Source organism: Cannabis sativa, chromosome 4, assembly GCF_029168945.1.
Source record: "Cannabis sativa cultivar Pink pepper isolate KNU-18-1 chromosome 4, ASM2916894v1, whole genome shotgun sequence".
NCBI lineage: Eukaryota > Viridiplantae > Streptophyta > Magnoliopsida > Rosales > Cannabaceae > Cannabis > Cannabis sativa.
The window spans coordinates 11,981,701-12,000,623 of NC_083604.1; the positions used below are offsets into that span (position 1 = coordinate 11,981,701).

The following is an 18,923-nucleotide window of genomic DNA, read 5'->3' on the forward strand; positions in this document are numbered from 1 at the left end:
TGGTGTTCATTGGATCACATCTAATGGATTTGGACTCATCCGATCCAGTCCAATTATTTATTGGATATTGGATTTTGCCATCCGATCCAATCCAATTGAATTGAGTCATCCGATCCGATCCGATCCAATGGATGTATTGGATTGGATCGATTCCATCCATTGGATGCTTTGACTAGTTTTTTATTGGATTTGATTGGATCCATCCAATTGATCCAATGGATGAATCCAATCCATTTTAGCCATGATTTCATTCAAAAGAAAAAAAAATATATGAAAAAACATAATTTAAAGCCTAATAATCCAATAATAAACAATAATTTAATTCAAATTTAACCTAATTTTCATAATCCCATAATAAAAATATAACAAAAATCTAACTTAATAAGCAAAAGTCTTAATGAACAAGTCCAATACATCAAATGTAAATATTATATAAAATATTAAATCAATATGTGCAGGTGCACAGTAAAACCTATTAATAATTAATATACTTTTTTAAAACAAAATAATTAAATATATAAAATTATAAATATTAAATATGATTGGATGGACATTGGATGATATTGGATTGGATCGGTTCGGTTATCCATTGGATCGGATGTCTCATCGAACATCCTATCCGTTACGATTGGATTTTAAAAATTTAATACGATCCGATCCAATTATGATTGGATATCCAATTCTATTAGATCGGTTGGGATTGGATTAGATGACTTTCTGTACACACCTCTGTAGTACCATGTGCACATGGGATATATAATAAAATTGTACGAATTGACGGGAATTGAGAACCATGCAAATGTGAGTAGGGAAAATGACCACAAGTTTATTACTTGACCGACAAAAAGGAGAAATAAGGTTCTCTATTTATTAATAGTGGCAGGAAAATATTTCATGTATGGCTTCTATACATGCACTTTGTTCCCTCCACTTGATCATGACCCTATATAATAAAGTGATTCCGAAATCAATTGTTATCGATTATGATCATATTATTGAAGACATAAAGACAAACAACTCTACAACATAAATTAGAAAAAGTGATATGCAGATATCATATCACAGTGGGGTTGCATATAAACATATATATAATGCACCTAAAGACATAGAAAGGATCACACGTAGAAGTGTATTTCACATTATTACATACACCATCACTAGATCAAATATATGCTGTCTCTCGTCTCTGTAAAATAATCACTGTTCTTGATTGAGATATATACATAACACCCGAGTCTTCTATAATATATACAAGTTATACACTAATTTATTAGTGCCTTATGTGTATATATATTTATACATATATAATGTACATGTAGTGTTTATAGTTATTAGTTGAGTACGTGTGAAGTTTGGTCAACAAATATATACATTTATACCTCCACCGTTTCACTATATATATTCGCAATGTTAAGCAGAAAACTTTGAGATATCAGCCATCAATAATATGAGTTTTGGCAGTCTTGATGTGTTAGAGAATTTATTATAATAAAAGAAAATTAAAATATATTAATAAAGATTAAAATTAAAAATTGATTAAATATATGTTATAAGATACGTACATTTTATATATATTTTATACTATATACAAGTAATATAATAAATATATATATATAATAAGATGGATCTGGACTAAGAACTCTAATGGTCGATTCTCTACCAAATCAGCCTATCATATCCAAGCTATGAAACGGGCCCCGTTGTGTAATGTAGCTCCGAATCTGTGGAACAAGCTGTGGAGTTCAAAAGTTCTGGAGCGTCACAAAGTCCTTTGGTGGAGTATCCTCTCGAATACGCTACCTGTTAGGGCTATCCTTTCTAAGAGAGTGGTTATTGATGAAATCACCTGCCCCTTTTGTGGTAATGGTGATGAAACTATGGAGCATTTATTTCTCTATTGCGATCTGGCGTCCCACCTTTGGAGATCTTCCCCCTGGGGAGTTATGCCTATTGTAGAATCTGGGGCCCGTATGTGGGACTGGGTTAGTTTTCTTTATAGGACCAGAGGAGTGGATACGGATGGGTTATTCCTTTATGCTTCTATCGTGGTTGACACGATTTGGAGGGCTCGAAACGACAAGGTTCATAATAACAATATGGGTAGCTTGAAACATTACATTGATTCTATAAATTATTGTTACGCTGATTATGGATCCAGTTTGCTCAAGTCTCGACAGGTTGCTGATACTCTGGGTTGGTCCCCCCCCGCCTGAAGATTGGGTCAAGATCAACTGCGATGTCAGAGTCGGGCTGGAATCCATGTGTGTGGTGGCCATTGCCAGAGATCATACGGAATCAATTTTGTGGGTGGCGACTAACAAGCTTCAATTCACTGACTCTCTTATCGGGGAAGCAGCGGCTTGTTTGTTAGCTTTGGAGACGGCGGCCACAATGCATCACCCTTTTGTTATGGTGGAGAGTGATTCTAAGATAGTAATCAAGAACCTAAAGGGTATCGATTCCTTTTGGCAGCTTGAGAACTACGCAAGACAATGCAAGCATCTCTCTACTTTTTTTACTTGCTGTAATTTTTCTTATATTTCTAGAAACTGTAATTTTGCGGCCCATAATGTGGCCAAGTGGGCGTTTGCCAACAATATTTCTGGTATGGTAGAAGTCTCTACTATTCCGAGTAATTTTTTCTGTAATGACCATGAGGTCTGACTTTTTGTTTTCTTCTAATATATATACGCTTTTATTTCAAAAAAAAAATATATATAATAAGATAAAAATATGTATGGAGAAGGTTTCAATGGTTATATTAAATATGTAACCATGATAGTTACATTTACTTTTAATCGTTGGATCATTATTAGACGGTTGTGATTAATTTAAAAATTTACTAAAAATAACTAATAAGTTACCTGCAACTTGACACTAACTTGATTTGATTTATTTTTTTAAAATAAAAAAAAATTATAAATATTAATTTTTAAAAAGATTTTATTAAATATTTTAATTAAAAAATTGATTTATTTAAGTCTAAAAATAGAAATTTACCTATCAGTGACCTGTTATAGCAGGTTATAAGAAAATGTAACCATCATAGTTACATTTTTATTGTAACCATTGAATACTCACCCATGTATGTATATATATTCACTTACAATTTTGAGTGTAGATTAGTGAAGATCACCATAATTTGAACAAAGTATTACAATCCAAAAATTTATTTTTCCCTATCTTTAAGCACTAAAAGAATTTTCTAAGAAATAACTTTTGGAATTATCAAGTATTAATTAGAGTCTTCTAGCAATGTGCTTTTTTTGAAAGAAAATTTCTCATTCAAATGAGCATATTAGATTCTTATATATAGTGTTTAAGTAATCACATTTATAATTCAAACACACCATCTCATTTCTATCACATAAGAGTATTAATCTATTTTGTAACAACTATATCATCATAATTTTGAATTCTTTAAATTAAATTGTGTAAAAATCATCTTATTACACTAATTATGTGTGATCAACATAACAAATGACAATAAATTGTAACACCTCTTCAAATTACAACATAGAAATTACAGAAGTGTAAAGTTAAAACCATAGGTTAAATATTTATTTACCATATACTTAATATATATAATAATATATTTATCACATTTTAATCGATACTTATTATATTATAAAATAATTGAAATTAAATATCAGGGGAGTGTGCCAACATAACCAATAATACTGCTGCAATAATAGGACTCGTTTTAGGCTTTTGAAGCTCCAGTACTATAATTAGATTTGTAATAAGCTTCAGTTTTATAGATCTCAATTTTTATTTACTTTTATTTTTTAATAGAAAAAGGTAAACGTTAATAGCTTCTCAAAAAAAAAATGAGAAAAAATTTCAGAAGCCGAACCAATTAGACGAATATAACTTTCAGGATTTATATAATATATATAAATATATATATTTATAGGAGGCTCCTTTTCCTTGCCAATTATATTGTAGAAAAGAATTTTAGTTTATATATAAATAATATTTTATTTATATATATACTTAAAATTCTAATAATGTAATAGATACATGGGTATATAGCTAGTCTACTTCACTTCATGATTTTCCTCAATATATATAATATATATTAAACAAATTAAGAGAAGTATGCGATTGGTAGGGTAGCTAATAATAAGGATGCACAACATGATAGCCACGGTTTAGCTACTGCTGCCTTTGAGATACATGCATAAACTTTTATTAAAAATCCAAATATCATGTCAATTATTAATTGCCTAATGGTTAGTACTCTTATCATCATCATAAGTATATATCATCATTCTTTATTTATATAAATATATATATATATATATATATAAAATAAACAAAAATTGTTGAGTTGAAATAGTTCGTTCTCATCAAAATACATTAATGTCTCACTATTTGTCTCTAAGTGCACAACCCTTTTCCCAAATAACTTCTAATTATTTGGTGAAGATGCTTTTGGGGCACATCAAGTTCCTCTGAGCCAACAGCCTCTCATCAAAATAGAGACTGTTCTCTGAGTAAAACTACATCCTAATGATAATGACTCTTATCCTGATCCCCCCTTTCAGATTATTTATATATATATGTATATGTACTTGATGAAAATTAATGATGTAAAAATTAAATGAAAGGCTCAGAAAAAGGAAGAATTAGATTAACACCCATGTGGCAACTTCAGCATCACACAACAAAAAACATCCTTGAAATTATAAGATACCAGCTGTTTGTTCAAGTTCAGCCCAACGCACACTACTATATATATATATACACACTCACTTTCTTCTCATGCTGGAAAGAAACTGCAAATACAAATTATATAAATATTTATAGATAGGGTACATATGCAAATGTAGTAATGATACTACATATGTGTTTTGACTGAAGTAGTATATACATTAATATGTATAAATAATATATGTTCTAACTATTTGGGATGATCAATGATCATGCTTATGTATAAAAATAAAAGCAAAAAGCATGACATCTTCACCAAAAACTTAAAAGGTGTAGTTTAACCTGTTAAAGTTTTATATATATATATATATATATATATAAAGATATTTATACACACACGGTATCAGGTGTTATCATTATTACAGCTGGTGTAAGAAAATGATAGCCTTATAATTAATTATTAATTGATGATAACAAGGCCAAATATGTACTAATAAGATATTTATTGCTAAAGGTATAATTAAATTAATTAAAAAAACCACATTATTCATATATATAATTAATTCATAAATAGCTAGATAAAGAATTAGATAAGGTGTCTAATTGGACTAAAAAGAAAATAATTCAACAAAGATCATGGACCAACCAAAATTCAGGACTTTTTAATTAAGTCCATGAGTTTCTAATTAGAGAAATCTGCATGTTTGTCCTGTTATGTTTGACCCCATTGGGTTATGACAAAATATTCTCTCTAGCTAGCTCTCACTATTTTTTGTGGGGTTACCCTACCAACTAAGAAAATTTACAAGCATTTATGGAACACATCTCATGATCTTCTGCAGAAAGTACATGTGCATGAACATGTATATATTTTATCAAATTGGAAGAAGAAGAACAATTGAACAGTTCATGATGAGTTAATTCACACTGATCCTCAAAGAGGTGCAATGTGTGGTTGAAAAAAATAGAACAGAATTTGGTGTATGGTAAGATATATGATAGTTCCATATCAAAAATAATTGACAAAGTAAACGTAGCTCATACATATAACTATATTATTAAGCTCTCACACATTGTCATTGTGGGACTTTCTAATACAAGCGTGTTAATTTTCAATAGCACATATGAAAAAGTGTCACCAAATCAAACACTGCATTCAGACTCAAAGTACACACTACCAAAACTCTTATTTTAGTCACAACTAAAAGTAAAAAAGTTGTGACTAATTATAAATTATCATTTTTATATTGTGACTAAAAAGTCTGTGGGTAAAAGGTATTAGTCACAAAAATTACAATTTGTTGTGATTAAATGTGTTTTTAGTCACAATACTTGTTCTGACTAAAACTAAATTAGTGACAACTTGTAGCTAAATACTATGTTTTAGTCACAAGTAAGTTTTTGTTGTAACTAAAAGTCACATTTAGTCACAAAAAATTTATGTTGTGACTAAGAAATTGTCACTAAAAGTAGCAGTTTTTTGTAGTAATACATATAGCGTGTTTTTGTACTGAAGAAATTAATTTTGAAAAAGCAATTCTAGCTATTTTTCAATTTTCATACATAGTTAAGTTGTAACAATAATTATTTTATACAAACGGTAAACGAATTATAAAATACATGTCCTCGTGTATAAAAAAACAAGAATATACATGTGCTCATAATTAATTTCCTATATGATAATAGAAGCCCCTATGTATAAATATATGTCTATTTATACACAACACTACTGTGACACTGATAGGAGAATTCATAAGAATAAAAAGAAAAGAAAAATTATGGAGGGGTCCAAGGGACCTACATGCCATTTTGGCCACTTGACTTGATCCTGTTGTAACTATCTTCATGGTTTGGCCCAGCTATACCTCTTATTGTCACTTTTAGGAAGCGTTTGACTACACTATATCCATATATTTGCAGACTCATAAAACTAAGACAAGAGAAGCTAATAACCTATATACCTTAACTCCTTCCTTCCTTCTCAACAGTCATCACCAAACTAAGCTAAGTTATCAGCAAAACTTTCTGAGAAATTAACAATAATCAAAAGATGAAGGTACGTACGTAGTTATAATAAATTTTTCCTTGGATCGATGATATGATAACATTAAAAATCTGTGTTACATATGATGTTTATTTCATCTCATGTACTAGTGGTCTTTTTGTTGCAGTTACTTTGTTGGATGCATCGTAAGTTTCGCCAAAATACCAATGAAGCTCTTAAAGCTCTTGTCATTGGTAAGTCTTATGAGCTCTATATATGCTACTTCTTACTTTGCTAATATTTAAGTGAAATATCATAGGAAACAATATGGTCATCAAATTACGTGTATGTACCACTATATATATGTTTGCGTTCCATCAAAAAAATAAAATAATAAAACACTACGTTTGTGAACACATGTTCATATATTTATATATTTATATTGAAGATTCATTATAAATATAATTAATTAAAAAAATTTCTATGTGTAAAAGGCGTTTTGATTTTTGCTGTTTTTGTTTTAAAGATTTGGTATTAAATAAATATTGTTGAAACCGATTTTGTTTCAGTTATGCTATAGAAGATGATTAATATAATTTTCTTTTTACTTGATTGGTCTGATAACAAACCTTTATACAAAATCTACTTTTGTCGATCGTAACAACATTTTAGTTAAAAAACTAAAAGTGACTAAAAAAAATATGATTAAGCTTATATATGTTATCACTGAAAAAATTGATGCCAAGTATTAGTTATGACTAAAAAGTTATTAGTACGTAATAGTAGTAGTGAAAGATTGATTTTTTTTTTTTTTTTGGATAAATGGAGATTGCTTTTAGGTATTGTTTTATTTTTATGCTTTTGACTAAACAACTTGATGGATCTTTATAAAAATTGAAGAATATATATATAAATTAATAAATAAAAATTTGGATGGGGAATTTTGGACTTTCAGGACAGTCATCAATGGATGATCAACAACAATACTACACAAAATCATCATCAAACTATGGTGGTAGACCCTTCAAACAATCCCAGAGAGACAATCATCTTCGAAAGTCATCCTTCACGGGTCTAGATAACGAAGAAGATTATTATGATCAAGATGAATCATCATCATCAGCTGCAATCTCTGAGCTCTTCCATGGTTTTCTTGCTATTGGTACACTTGGATCAGACCAAATGATGACTGATCCTGCAACACCAACATTTGCCATATCAGTGGACAATATAACTGAGAAAGAAACTGAGGTTACTGAGAATGAGTTGAAGCTCATCAATGATGAGTTGGAGAAAGTTTTGGGAGCTGAAGCACCAGATGATGGCTTCAATAATGATTCTTCTGGTAGAAACAGCCATGTTAGTAATGGAAGAAGCAGCCATGGCAGCATCATTACACTGAGTGGAAAGACTGAAGATGGGAATGGGACTACTGTCTGCCCACTGCAGGGTTACCTTTTTGGCTCTGCAATTGAGTTGTCTGAAACAACCACAACAGCAGCTGCTAAGAAAGAACACAGAACATCTCTTGGTGAACTGTTCCAAAAGAGTAAGATTATAGAGGAGAATAATGGTGGTGGTGGTGCTGGTGCTGGTGGCAAAAGTGAGAGGGAGGAGAAGAGATCCGAGAAAGAAGCAGATAAATCTGCCATGAACCTCATGAAAAAGAAGCTCAAGAAGAAAATGCTTCATGCCTCTTCTCGAAACTCTGGGGCAGGTCCTGGTGGTGGTGGTGGTGGTGGTGGTGGTTGTAATGGTGGAACCGGGGACTCTTCCGCTCCAACTGAAACAAAACTGCACAAGGTATGGCTAATATACATATCAAAGTAAAAAAAAGTAAACTTGCATATTTATACATGAGTAATAAGCTAAAATGGGACATAAAATTTTGGATTATAACTTATCTAGATACTACAAACAAAAGCTTGTGCACATCCCTTGTCAGTAATACCAATTGAGAATTTCCCCAAGTTATTTGCATTAATCTTTCATGTATGTTTGGTTGTAGATTCTTCATATGTTTCACAGGAAAGTTCACCCTGAAACCTCAGCGGCTACTCATAATAAGACTAACAAGGTTCCAAAGAATGAGCACAGAAAGAAAACTAGCCATGTTGGCACTGGCAACTGTGGAGGTCAGATTCTCCCAGATGAAGATATCACCTTATGTCCACAGAGAGCTCTCTTTCTAAAGCAAAAAATACGGCGCTACAGAAGCCAATCCAATCCACCCCAATTCACATACAGCAGCATGGATTCTATGGCAAATAGGGAGCAGTGGATCAAAACAGATGCAGACTGTAAGACACCCTTATCTTAGCTTCCTCTCTTCTTTAAATCTCTTTATTTATTTTCAAAACCTCACATATATATAGATGTGTGTAGGCAATATAAATGTGCTGATTGATTCATATATTTTTGTTTTCATTCTATTATAGATCTGGTCCTGGAGCTCTAACATGGTGCAGTGCAAGAAAAGTTAACCACTACATCGTGAGAGCTTGATTGATGAAAAAAAAAATCATGCATGTAAAAGTATATATATATTGTTTAGAATATTTTGCTGTCCCTATTATGAGTATGTGTGAGGTTGAGTGAAAGAGATTAATAAATAGAGGTACTGCTGCTCCTCTAGTCCTCTTATTAAAGATAGATACTGCTGCTAAGAGTGGTCATGTAATAGTGTTGGGTATATTATTTATATATCCCTTCTTTTAGTCGAGATGCACTCAAATTATCCAAGCATAATTTGGATATGAACTTTCAAAGTCATCTATGGACATTTATGGATCACTTGATATTTATTGGATTTTCCCACTCTTATATATATTAATTTGATACACTTTCTTTATTGCTTCATTTGGTTTACGTAATAAGTGCAATAATTTTTTTTGGCCGAAAGCTTTAACGAGCTCTGCTCCGCATATAAATAATAATATTACCTTGTAAATGTCTGGTAGATACAACTTTTTATATTTAAAACAAATATTATATCCACCTATATGTATGAATCTAAATAAGTGGTGGTGTGTATTTCTTGTATAGCCTTCAGCTCAAATAATTTAGGCTAAAAAATGGAGTAAACACATTTGGAAAAACAATCAAAAGTCTAAACGAATGCATCATCATGGAACTTCATGCAGTTTACCAACAAGTCCTGAACCATCACAGTGACACAGTCTGGCATCTTCCCAGGCAGCAGCAATATAAGTGAGCTAGTCCATTATTTATTGACTTTCACCTAAAAATATTGTAAAAGAAACACATGAAGTCAATGTAAACTCAGACAAATGGCACCAACTAAGCCCGATAACTAATCGCATCTTCCTCTAAAATATTTGATATTGCTCTTTCACTGAGAGAAAAAGCAACTCAATTGTTTTGGTCTAGTTAAAAAATCACTTACCATTTTAACTGATTCCCTCAAAACTCCTAGGAAGTCCTCAACAACTGATACATGTTGAAGGGTTATGCATACATGAATGCTGGTTTAAATTACAAAGAGAGTGAAAAATAGTATATTAGAAATAAATGAATGAAATCAGTTCATAAAAGATAAATATTTATGCATCCATTCATGTTGTCCTTTCTACTCCTCACAACATAAATCTTCCGCTGCACTGAAATCCTCAGTTGCAGTATAACAAGCATCTTTCATTAGCTAGATCAATCCATCTGATACAATGTAAATATTAGATTTTGACATGTCCCTAACCAAAAAGGGACAGAATCTATTGCCCGCATCAACCCAAGCACGTTCAGGGGATTTCCTCACACCCAAGTCTCTCATGAACACCCTCACCTCTGCAAGCTTGTTCCGATTCCCAGCAACAACATACATATTTACAATTAATATAGCAGCCTAAATTTTTAGTTCTAATTTCCAGTAGCTTCTCAGCTGCCCATTCCCTTATTTTTACATTCCCATGGATTCGATAATCTTGCCTAACCTTGCATACATCTCCACAATTACATTCCACTAACAACAAATAATTCCCAAATTCTTTCCACTTAATAATGTAACAATGGAACTCCTTTCCATGTTGGAGATTTCCTACTCGGACACAGAGTGGGGGGATGCTGGCAATTGTGATATAATTTGGTTCAAGTCTCGACAGCATCATTTCTCTAAATAAGAATGAGGCTTCCTCAGCTCGATCTATATGAGTATAACCATAAATCAAAGAATTCCAAGTAATTATATGTTTATCTTCTATCAGTTGAAATATAGTATATGCATGCATAAGGTCTTCACGCCTGGAATACATAGCATAATTAGTGCATTTTTTGAATTTTCAAACTCATAAATACCATTGTAAACTGCAAAACTACGAACTTCCTTCCCCAACATAACGACACCCATGTGGGAACAAGCATTCAAGCCAATAATCAACCCCACTAAGTCCAAAAAATTACCACTACCTCTCATTTGAGAAAGAAACTTAACTGCTCCCATGAAATTTCCTGTACGCACACACCCTCCAGCAATGGTGTTCCAAGTGATGACATTTACTTCATTACTCTCCATCCACATGCTTTCAAACAATTAAATGCTTCAAACCACATTCCCCTAGAGGCATACACAGAGATCATTGCATTCCAAGATACTGCATCCCTCTCGGGCATTTTATCAAACAAATGACGAGCAATGTCTATAAGCCCAAACTTCCCATACATAGCAACCAATGCATTGTGCACAAACAAGCTCCACTTCAAAGAGCGATGCTCAATGGACATGTGTACCTCTCTTCTGAAAACTATGTCCATCTTTTTGCCACAACCCTTTAGCACAATCGAGTAAGTGAAATTGTCTGGTCTAGTCCCTCTATTTACCATTTGTTTGTAAGCAGATAGAGCCTCACCAAATAGCCCATTTTTAACGTATGAGAATATGAGCAGATTTCAAGACAAAGGATACAATATCTTAGAATTCTCAGTAAAAACCTGAGCATCAATAAGAAGCTTAAAGCTTGTGTAAAAAGAGACCAGTTTTGGAACCAAGCTAGGATATTGTTCAAATTCTAACCCAATAATGTGGGCATGAAGTTGTTCACCTTCAGAAAGTGATCTAAGATTGGTGCAGGATGTAATAAGAGAAGAAATGGGTCGTAATAATAATATGTTGTTGGAACAACCAGCAGAAGAAAAGACATGATTTTGGACAATAGAGAAAGCTTTGAATGCCTTTGATAAATGGCCCTCGCTTGTGAAGTTCTTAATGGCTATAAGGATAGAATCTATCATAGAAACATCACTATTTGAATTCATCTCTTTCCATTTTCTAGAAATAATTTTTTGAATTTGGGATACAAAGAGGCCCCGAAGGTTGAAACAAAATGAAGAAGATGGCATATACTATATATGTATAGGGACACGATTTTGTCTCTACTTTCAAGCAATGTATTCCGGTACATCTTAGATGGGTCTCAAGGTAGTATCAGGGTACGTTATTATTTTTTAACCCTAATTATCCCTAGATCAATCTCAGCCCTCAGATCAAATAACTCCCTCATCTAATGGCTGCCGTACATCACAGAATACATTCTGTGAAAGTACAATCACGAGACAAAATCATGTCCCTATATGTATAATAGTTGTATAAACTGTTAAAGATAACATGGTAAACATAAACTGACTGCATGGCTCTAGCTATACTCTACCCAAATCAGTAACCCAATTTCGCTTTTCCAAATTGAAGAAAAGGTCAACAATTTTCCTGGAAAACAGTTATAAATTACTACCAAAATTTGTAATTGATAAAGTTTATTCATTTTATAATTTAACAAACAAACAATGAGCAGGGATCAAAGTCATTTGAAATAAGAACTGGACTTGCTTACCTTTAATCTAGGTTATACTTGTACAATAGGGTTGCTTCCCAGTTTCTCGAGAACCAAACAGAGCAAAGAGTAATGTGGGGGAGGGGAATTACTACTTGAGAGAACTAGAAACTCAGACCTCGCAGCAAAGGAAGGATTTTGCAACTTCCAACGAAGGTTTTAGGGGTTTTAGCATATACTTACCAATTTATTCGAAGGGTTTTATTAGCTATCAGCAATAAAAGGAAACTTTTTTTTTTTTTTTGAGAAAATAAAACAGAACTTACTAAATCACAAGTCTTCACAAAATCATAGCAAACATAAGTTTATTTTACATTCTCATTCCTTGTGCTTAATTGACAAATCATATTTTCCTTTTAGATAATCGTTGGGGTAATAGAGATTGAATTTTCAGTGATTGAAAATTATACATTTATTTTACCAAATATATTATCCAACGATTTATGAATCTAAATAAATGGTAGTGTATTTTCTCAACAGCCTTCAAACCATACAATCTAGGCTAAAAATAGAGTAAAAATGTTTGGAGAAACAATCGACAGTCTACACGAATTCCCACAGTAACACTAGCATGTACCATCCATGTAGTTTACCAACAAGTCCTGAACCATGCTTCTATCTGGGATCCTCCCTGCTGCACCATATATGGGAGCTAGGCCGCCATTTATCGGACCCGGATTCTCTTTCACCTGAAAAAATCAGTTGAAAAAATGTAAAATAACAATTTAAACTCAGATTGATGGCACCCAATAAACCTGGAAATTAATTACCATCTTCCTGTGAAAAGCTGGCTGATACTAGTGCTGAAAAGGATAGGTTTGCCTGACTGGTGCTTATTTATGGGAATATATTGTTTTCGTACTCTTATGTTTTGACTTAATACCAATTTTGACCATTTAAAAATTAATACCAATTTCTATACTGTGTTAAGAAAAAAAAAATCAGACACGAATTTAGTCGGATATATTTTTCAATTTCCACACCATCTAATGCCGTCAAACATGACCACAAAAGACAAATAACAATATTTTCTTCAGACAAACTGACTATTGAAACTGTTTTTTTTAATGGGGTACTACAAGCGTATTAGCAATTATAGAAGGGTTTCTTTCTTTTTTTGTTGCAGCAGGCAATAATATAAAGTTAAAATATGTATTATTTAGTAGACACAAATTGTATTTCCCTTTATTTATTGATTTTGTCTAAAAAACCACTTACTGTTTTAACTGATTCCCTCAAATCTCCAAGGAAGTCCTCAACAGCTGGTACATGTTGAAGGGTCACGCATATATGGATGCTGGTTTAAATATCAAAAAGAGAAAAAATAATCAGATTTCTGCTACATACAAAATGTATACTTTTATCCATTTAATTTAAGTTAACAAACATGTTAGAATGAATAGTGTGTGTGAGTGAACACCTATTGGGTCTCTGAAGTGCATTTAAATGCCAGCCTTTAGATGACATTATATCATTTACTTCAAATATGTCCAAAACATCAGATCCAAGTGCAACAATTGTCATGTCTGGCCTTCCGACGATAAACAACTCTGGAATTTCTTTTATCCTGCAATGATAAAATAAAGTAAGTTGCATCTTTCCCACCCTACAAAGAAAAGTGAAAACACATACCCTTTCTGAATTCTCTTCGATACATCCATGATTTGTCTTGTGTTCTGTGAGTACCCTGTGAATATTAAAATGGCACAGGATTACAAGGGAACCCACTTTTCAAGTAAATAACAAAAACATACATTGATGTTGCATTAGCAAATCATAAATATGATACATAAGAGTTTCTCACCTTCTTCGCCCAGAGACATCATGGCTGCCCAAGCTCCAGCTATTAAACCACCCGGCCTACTACCAGCTATGGTTGGAGACACATAGAGGCCGCCTGACCACTCAGTTACTGAAAAATGAAGTGTAAACATGACAGACTGAGCATATATCAAATTACATAAGCTGACCCAAGAAATCAAAGAAAGAAATTCTTGTCATTGGCCTTCAGATCTAGAATATTGGAAAAACTCAGGAATTGCTTCTAGTTCCACAAAATGCAGGCTGCAGCCCCCGTCAAATGTATTATTCATTCAAATCGGTTTTTGTTTTTGCTGAGAATAATATACCGAATTCAACTCCATTCTTACAGAGTGTATTTTAGTTACTGTATACTGGAACAATTAGGAAAAAAATGGGCCTGGTTCGGCAAATTTAAATATAGCTGGCAGCATTATAATACAATGGACATATGGCAAATGATAAGTTCAATCTGCTGAGCTATGATTGAACAAGTCAAACATATGGCTTCTCCATTTACTGTTCTCAAATTATTTCCTACTTTATATGTGACAATATTTAGAGTGAAGAGGACTAAAAGGAAGTCACAAACAATAAATTTTTAATAGATCAAAGCAACTTACCCGCAACAAATTGATGCTGCTCATAAGTAGAAACCCCAGTGAAGCCAACATTCCCAGCAACCAAGATGCCATGAATAGAAAAAGGACATTAGAATCTATTTATAAAAAACAACAAACAAGGAAAACTAAAAGCAACATAAGTGTTATTCAATTTCAATTCTGATACATTAAGAGTGACACAACACCAGCCTCCAATTCATCATCCACAAATTTTAATAGAAAATTCGAAGGGGGGGATAGGATACCTTTCTAATATCATGATTTCTATACAGAACCACACTAGTTCCCTTAGGAGCCAACCCATACTTGTGCACATCAACTGATGCTGAGGTCACTCCTTTGATGGAAAAATCAAAAGGGGGGATAGGATACCTGGAAAAGAGAAAGTTATCACCATCAGCTCTAATGAGGAGAATTTCCAACAGATGCTACAAAATAAAATTATAACAACAGTACATGTTGATCCTGAAAGCTTGTTGCTAGGATATATGGTAGACATGCAGGTATCACCAAGAGACAACAATGAAAAAATTCCCTACAAAGCTAGCTATGAAAAAAAATGACTTTAGGTAACGAGAAAATTTAATCTACCAAGAAAATTTACAGCTAGAGTCAGCCAATTAAAGATATAGCATTTGTACCCTAGTCTACGTGCAAAAGGCAATACAAATCCACCAAGACAGAGGTCCACGTGTAGACATATCCCATAGCTAGAAGCTAATTCACCAAGTTCCTGCAAAATTATTTCCAGATTTTCTTAATTGATATTGTATTTAAAGAAAAATAACTATCCCCCATAAATGCAAAACGACATTGTCACTCACCTCAATAGGGTCAATGATTCCATGAGGAAAACCAGGTGCAGATCCAACAATCTGCAGAATAAAAGAATTAGCTCTAGCTCTAGCTCAACTGATGAACACAATAGTAGATGGGAAATCATCTACACTAATGACTACACAAGACACCCATGGTTCCTTATCGTTCTTTTTCTGTTATTTTTTTTTTAAACAGGGAAAGAATGCACAAAAGTAAGGAAAAATAAATGAAGTAAGATAAAGAGAAGCCTGAATTCTCAATGCATACCAAAACGGTGTTTCTATTGATATATCTTTTAATTGCTTTGACATCTGCTTGAAACTCTTTATTTACAGGGACACGCCACAACTTGATGTTGAAATATTGTGCAGCCTTGTCATATGCTGAATGTGCAGATTCAGGTATTATCCTGAGCTTGGGGAAAAAAATCATGTAAAAAATTCAAGCAAAAATGGAAGTTTAAAAAATGATTGTAGACATACATTTCAGGTGATGATATTCCTTTCTTAGCTTTCATATAGTCACGTGATGATTTCACTGCTAAAATGATACTCTCAGTTCCCCCTGAAGTCATGTTTCCACATATTTGCCCTCCAGAAGATTTTTCTTTACTGCCAAGAAATGCAGCAGTCATGGCAACCACTTCTGCTTCAAACCTTACAACACTTTGGAATACATCCAAATGTAATGGATTTGTATGTGAAAACCTGAATGAAACATGAACAAGTTCAGACAACAGGAAAACATGTACATGGATGAGAGAAGCTGTCCTAAAAGCTGGCAATATTGTTGCGAAGATAGCAAAAGCACCGCTGGTGCACTTTATTGGCTCATTAATTCTCCAGAAACAACACAACAATTTGCCAATACACGGCATTATTTCTATTTGATTCCAAACATTTTGAATTAGAAAAATGCAAGTCCAAATTGACATCTCTAAACCCCTTATATTTTCTGAATAAGAACCAATAACAAATGAACCTATTTTAAATGTCAGTTTTCTATACAGTATCTAGATGCATCTTTTTCCCTTGACTCCTAAGTATATCCAGTAGACTTAACAAAATTCCACCTAAACGAATCTCATCAATAGCCGGGGGAAAATCATATGAGCTGAATGGAAAAGCATGTAACAATATTAGAATATTCAAAGGAATAGTTTATATAATGGATGCGCTAGGTTTACTAACATTGAGCATGCCTCATTAATCAGAGAAAAGTGTCCTTCACATTCACTTCCACCAATATAGCTGAAAACAGCAAAAAAAAATGTTGATGATCACAGCAGCAAAAGACGTAATATATTTCAAAATATTTGCAAGTAAAAAGTTCGCAAACAATTACGGAACATACACTGTACCAGAGCATTTTCCTTGCCAAGCTACATCTTTTCTTTTCTCATCTTTCATAATGTCTATGACTCCTGCTCCCATCCCCACACTTGGCAATTCAGTCCTCCAACCTTGTCTTTTAGATTTGCCACCCGAATTTAATTTATCTACAACCTGTTCTTTCATCAAGGGCGAATTCCAGAAAATTAATGCAATCTTGTTTAGAAAAATGATTAAATCAAACTAACTGAAAGTCTGAAAGAATATATGTACACAAAATTATAAAATGTAAATAAATTAACCCTTTGATTGATTTAGGCAAAGTAATTGGAATTCACAGAGCAGCTTACCAGCAACAAAAACAAAATAATAATAATAATAATAATAATAATAATAATAATAATAATAATAATAATAATAATAATAATAATGAAAACAGGAGAGTTAGCTCACTACTCTAGTGACAACAACAAAAATTTTCATTAGAATAAGCTATCTACAAAGCCATGTCTCCAAAACATGATGAAAAGCTTAATATGAATGAAAGCAAACTATTTCCTGGAGTAATAAGCCACTATTCCAAATTTTCAGCACATACTTCATTTTTGCACATTATAGTGCTTCAAATTCAAAGTACAATTGAATGTCAATCATTGCCATCAAAGTGAGGGTAATAAAGAGGGAGGGCCCATCAGACCGCTGGAAGCTTTTCACTCCATTTGAGCCTTTAATTTAAAATCCGTAATAAATAGAAAAATAAATAAATACTCGAAGACCAACCCACATCAACCTCTGAACAAATAGCATTGAATAATTTTGCGAAAGACAAATAATAGTTTGTAAAAGAGCATTGCTATAAGGCACAGTCTAGCACTTCTCTTTGAGAATACTGTGATGGTTGCTGATACGCATTAAATGCTTCCCATACTGATACAGAGTCTCAATCAGTACTCAGAACCAGAAATACATACTTTAAGATCATAAATTCGAACAAACATTCTACAATTAAACCAAATATTAATTTAAGACAAATGCACAATTCCCAGGGAACTAAAAATCCAACCTTCTGTTTCTCGGCATCAATATAACTCTTCACACCTGGAACCAATCTGTTCCAAACAAAATTAAGGAAACCAAAATGACCAAAACTCATAATTCCATAAAACATATTTTAAAATAAATAAATAAATAAACAAACTTACTTGATGGTGTTCATGAAAAGCGCTAAGATGGTAGCTTTGAGTCCTTTCTCGTGGACAACGCAAACAATCGATTGGAGTATAGAAGCTAGGAAGAGGGCAACGAGAGGAGCCGAAACCAGAAGCAAAGGCTCATATTGCGATAAGTACGAATTAGCAAAAGTTGCAAAACGAATCCACAGAGAATTCAAATAATCCATAGCTAGCTCCTGTGAACTGAGAAATCAGAACATAATAAACAAAAATATGAAAAGGAAAACGATGATAACGATGGTGATTGAATTTGGAAATGAAGAGCGATGGTGTTTGTGAATATGAATATAATATGTAGTTGTAGCGTATAAGTTAAAATCAAATGTAATAATTTATTGGATATTTAAAGCATTTCCTATAAATTGTAATCTTTTAGACAATAATTAGTTTTGTTTGCTTTGCTCATAAAAAAATTAATAAATAACTAGTTTTGCTTTCTGTGTTCATATGTGAGTCGGTAATGTAATGAAAAAAAATATAGTCATATGTTAATAAATGTCTTTACCGAAGACTATTTGTTATTATTTTTAAAAAAGAAACTTAGAAATATTAAAATAATTACAAAGCAAATAAATATCTTACAAATTGTACCAAATTAAAATTCTAAAAAATTACTGAAATGATCAGAAATGACATCT

The 18,923-nt window shown here is 32.7% G+C and overlaps 3 protein-coding genes and 1 pseudogene across 3 annotated transcripts; 2 read left to right on the forward strand and 2 right to left on the reverse strand.

The window, feature by feature from the left end:
- Positions 1-1,685: 1,685 nt before the first annotated feature.
- Positions 1,686-2,213, forward strand: LOC133036791 (uncharacterized). Its single transcript, XM_061113529.1, has one exon. The coding sequence runs from the start codon at positions 1,686-1,688 to the stop codon at positions 2,211-2,213; it is 528 nt and encodes a 175-aa protein (XP_060969512.1).
- Positions 2,214-6,552: 4,339 nt separating this feature from the next.
- LOC115712443 (protein LAZY 1) lies at positions 6,553-9,449 on the forward strand. The gene is made up of 5 exons (XM_030640718.2): positions 6,553-6,712; positions 6,828-6,894; positions 7,596-8,443; positions 8,649-8,940; positions 9,079-9,449. Exons 1-5 carry the CDS (start codon positions 6,707-6,709, stop codon positions 9,096-9,098), a joined length of 1,233 nt encoding a protein of 410 aa, XP_030496578.2. The 5' UTR covers positions 6,553-6,706; the 3' UTR covers positions 9,099-9,449.
- A 689-nt stretch (positions 9,450-10,138) lies between these two features.
- Positions 10,139-12,620, reverse strand: LOC133029023 (pentatricopeptide repeat-containing protein At1g71490-like; annotated as a pseudogene).
- Positions 12,621-12,834: 214 nt separating this feature from the next.
- LOC115713224 (sphingosine-1-phosphate lyase) lies at positions 12,835-18,627 on the reverse strand. Its single transcript, XM_061113280.1, has 15 exons — positions 18,256-18,627; positions 18,117-18,162; positions 17,076-17,227; positions 16,913-16,972; positions 16,205-16,429; positions 15,990-16,131; positions 15,728-15,778; positions 15,545-15,636; positions 15,149-15,275; positions 14,904-14,919; positions 14,285-14,392; positions 14,113-14,167; positions 13,901-14,047; positions 13,699-13,777; positions 12,835-13,169 (listed from the first exon to the last, which is right to left on the reverse strand). Exons 1-15 carry the CDS (start codon positions 18,450-18,452, stop codon positions 13,047-13,049), a joined length of 1,620 nt encoding a protein of 539 aa, XP_060969263.1. The 5' UTR covers positions 18,453-18,627; the 3' UTR covers positions 12,835-13,046.
- Positions 18,628-18,923: the final 296 nt, after the last annotated feature.

Coding starts and splice junctions, on each gene's coding strand:
- LOC115713224 (XM_061113280.1), bottom strand. CDS start 18,452: ATGGATTATTTGAATTCTCTGTGGATTCGTTTTGCAACTTTTGCTAAT. Junction 16,430..16,912: donor ATTAATGAGGCATGCTCAAT/GTTAGTAAACCT, acceptor TGTTTCATTCAG/GTTTTCACATACAAATCCAT. Junction 14,168..14,284: donor GATGTCTCTGGGCGAAGAAG/GTGAGAAACTCT, acceptor TAATATTCACAG/GGTACTCACAGAACACAAGA.
- LOC115712443 (XM_030640718.2), top strand. Junction 6,895..7,595: donor TCTTAAAGCTCTTGTCATTG/GTAAGTCTTATG, acceptor TTGGACTTTCAG/GACAGTCATCAATGGATGAT. Junction 8,941..9,078: donor GATCAAAACAGATGCAGACT/GTAAGACACCCT, acceptor ATTCTATTATAG/ATCTGGTCCTGGAGCTCTAA.
- LOC133036791 (XM_061113529.1), top strand. CDS start 1,686: ATGAAACGGGCCCCGTTGTGTAATGTAGCTCCGAATCTGTGGAACAAG.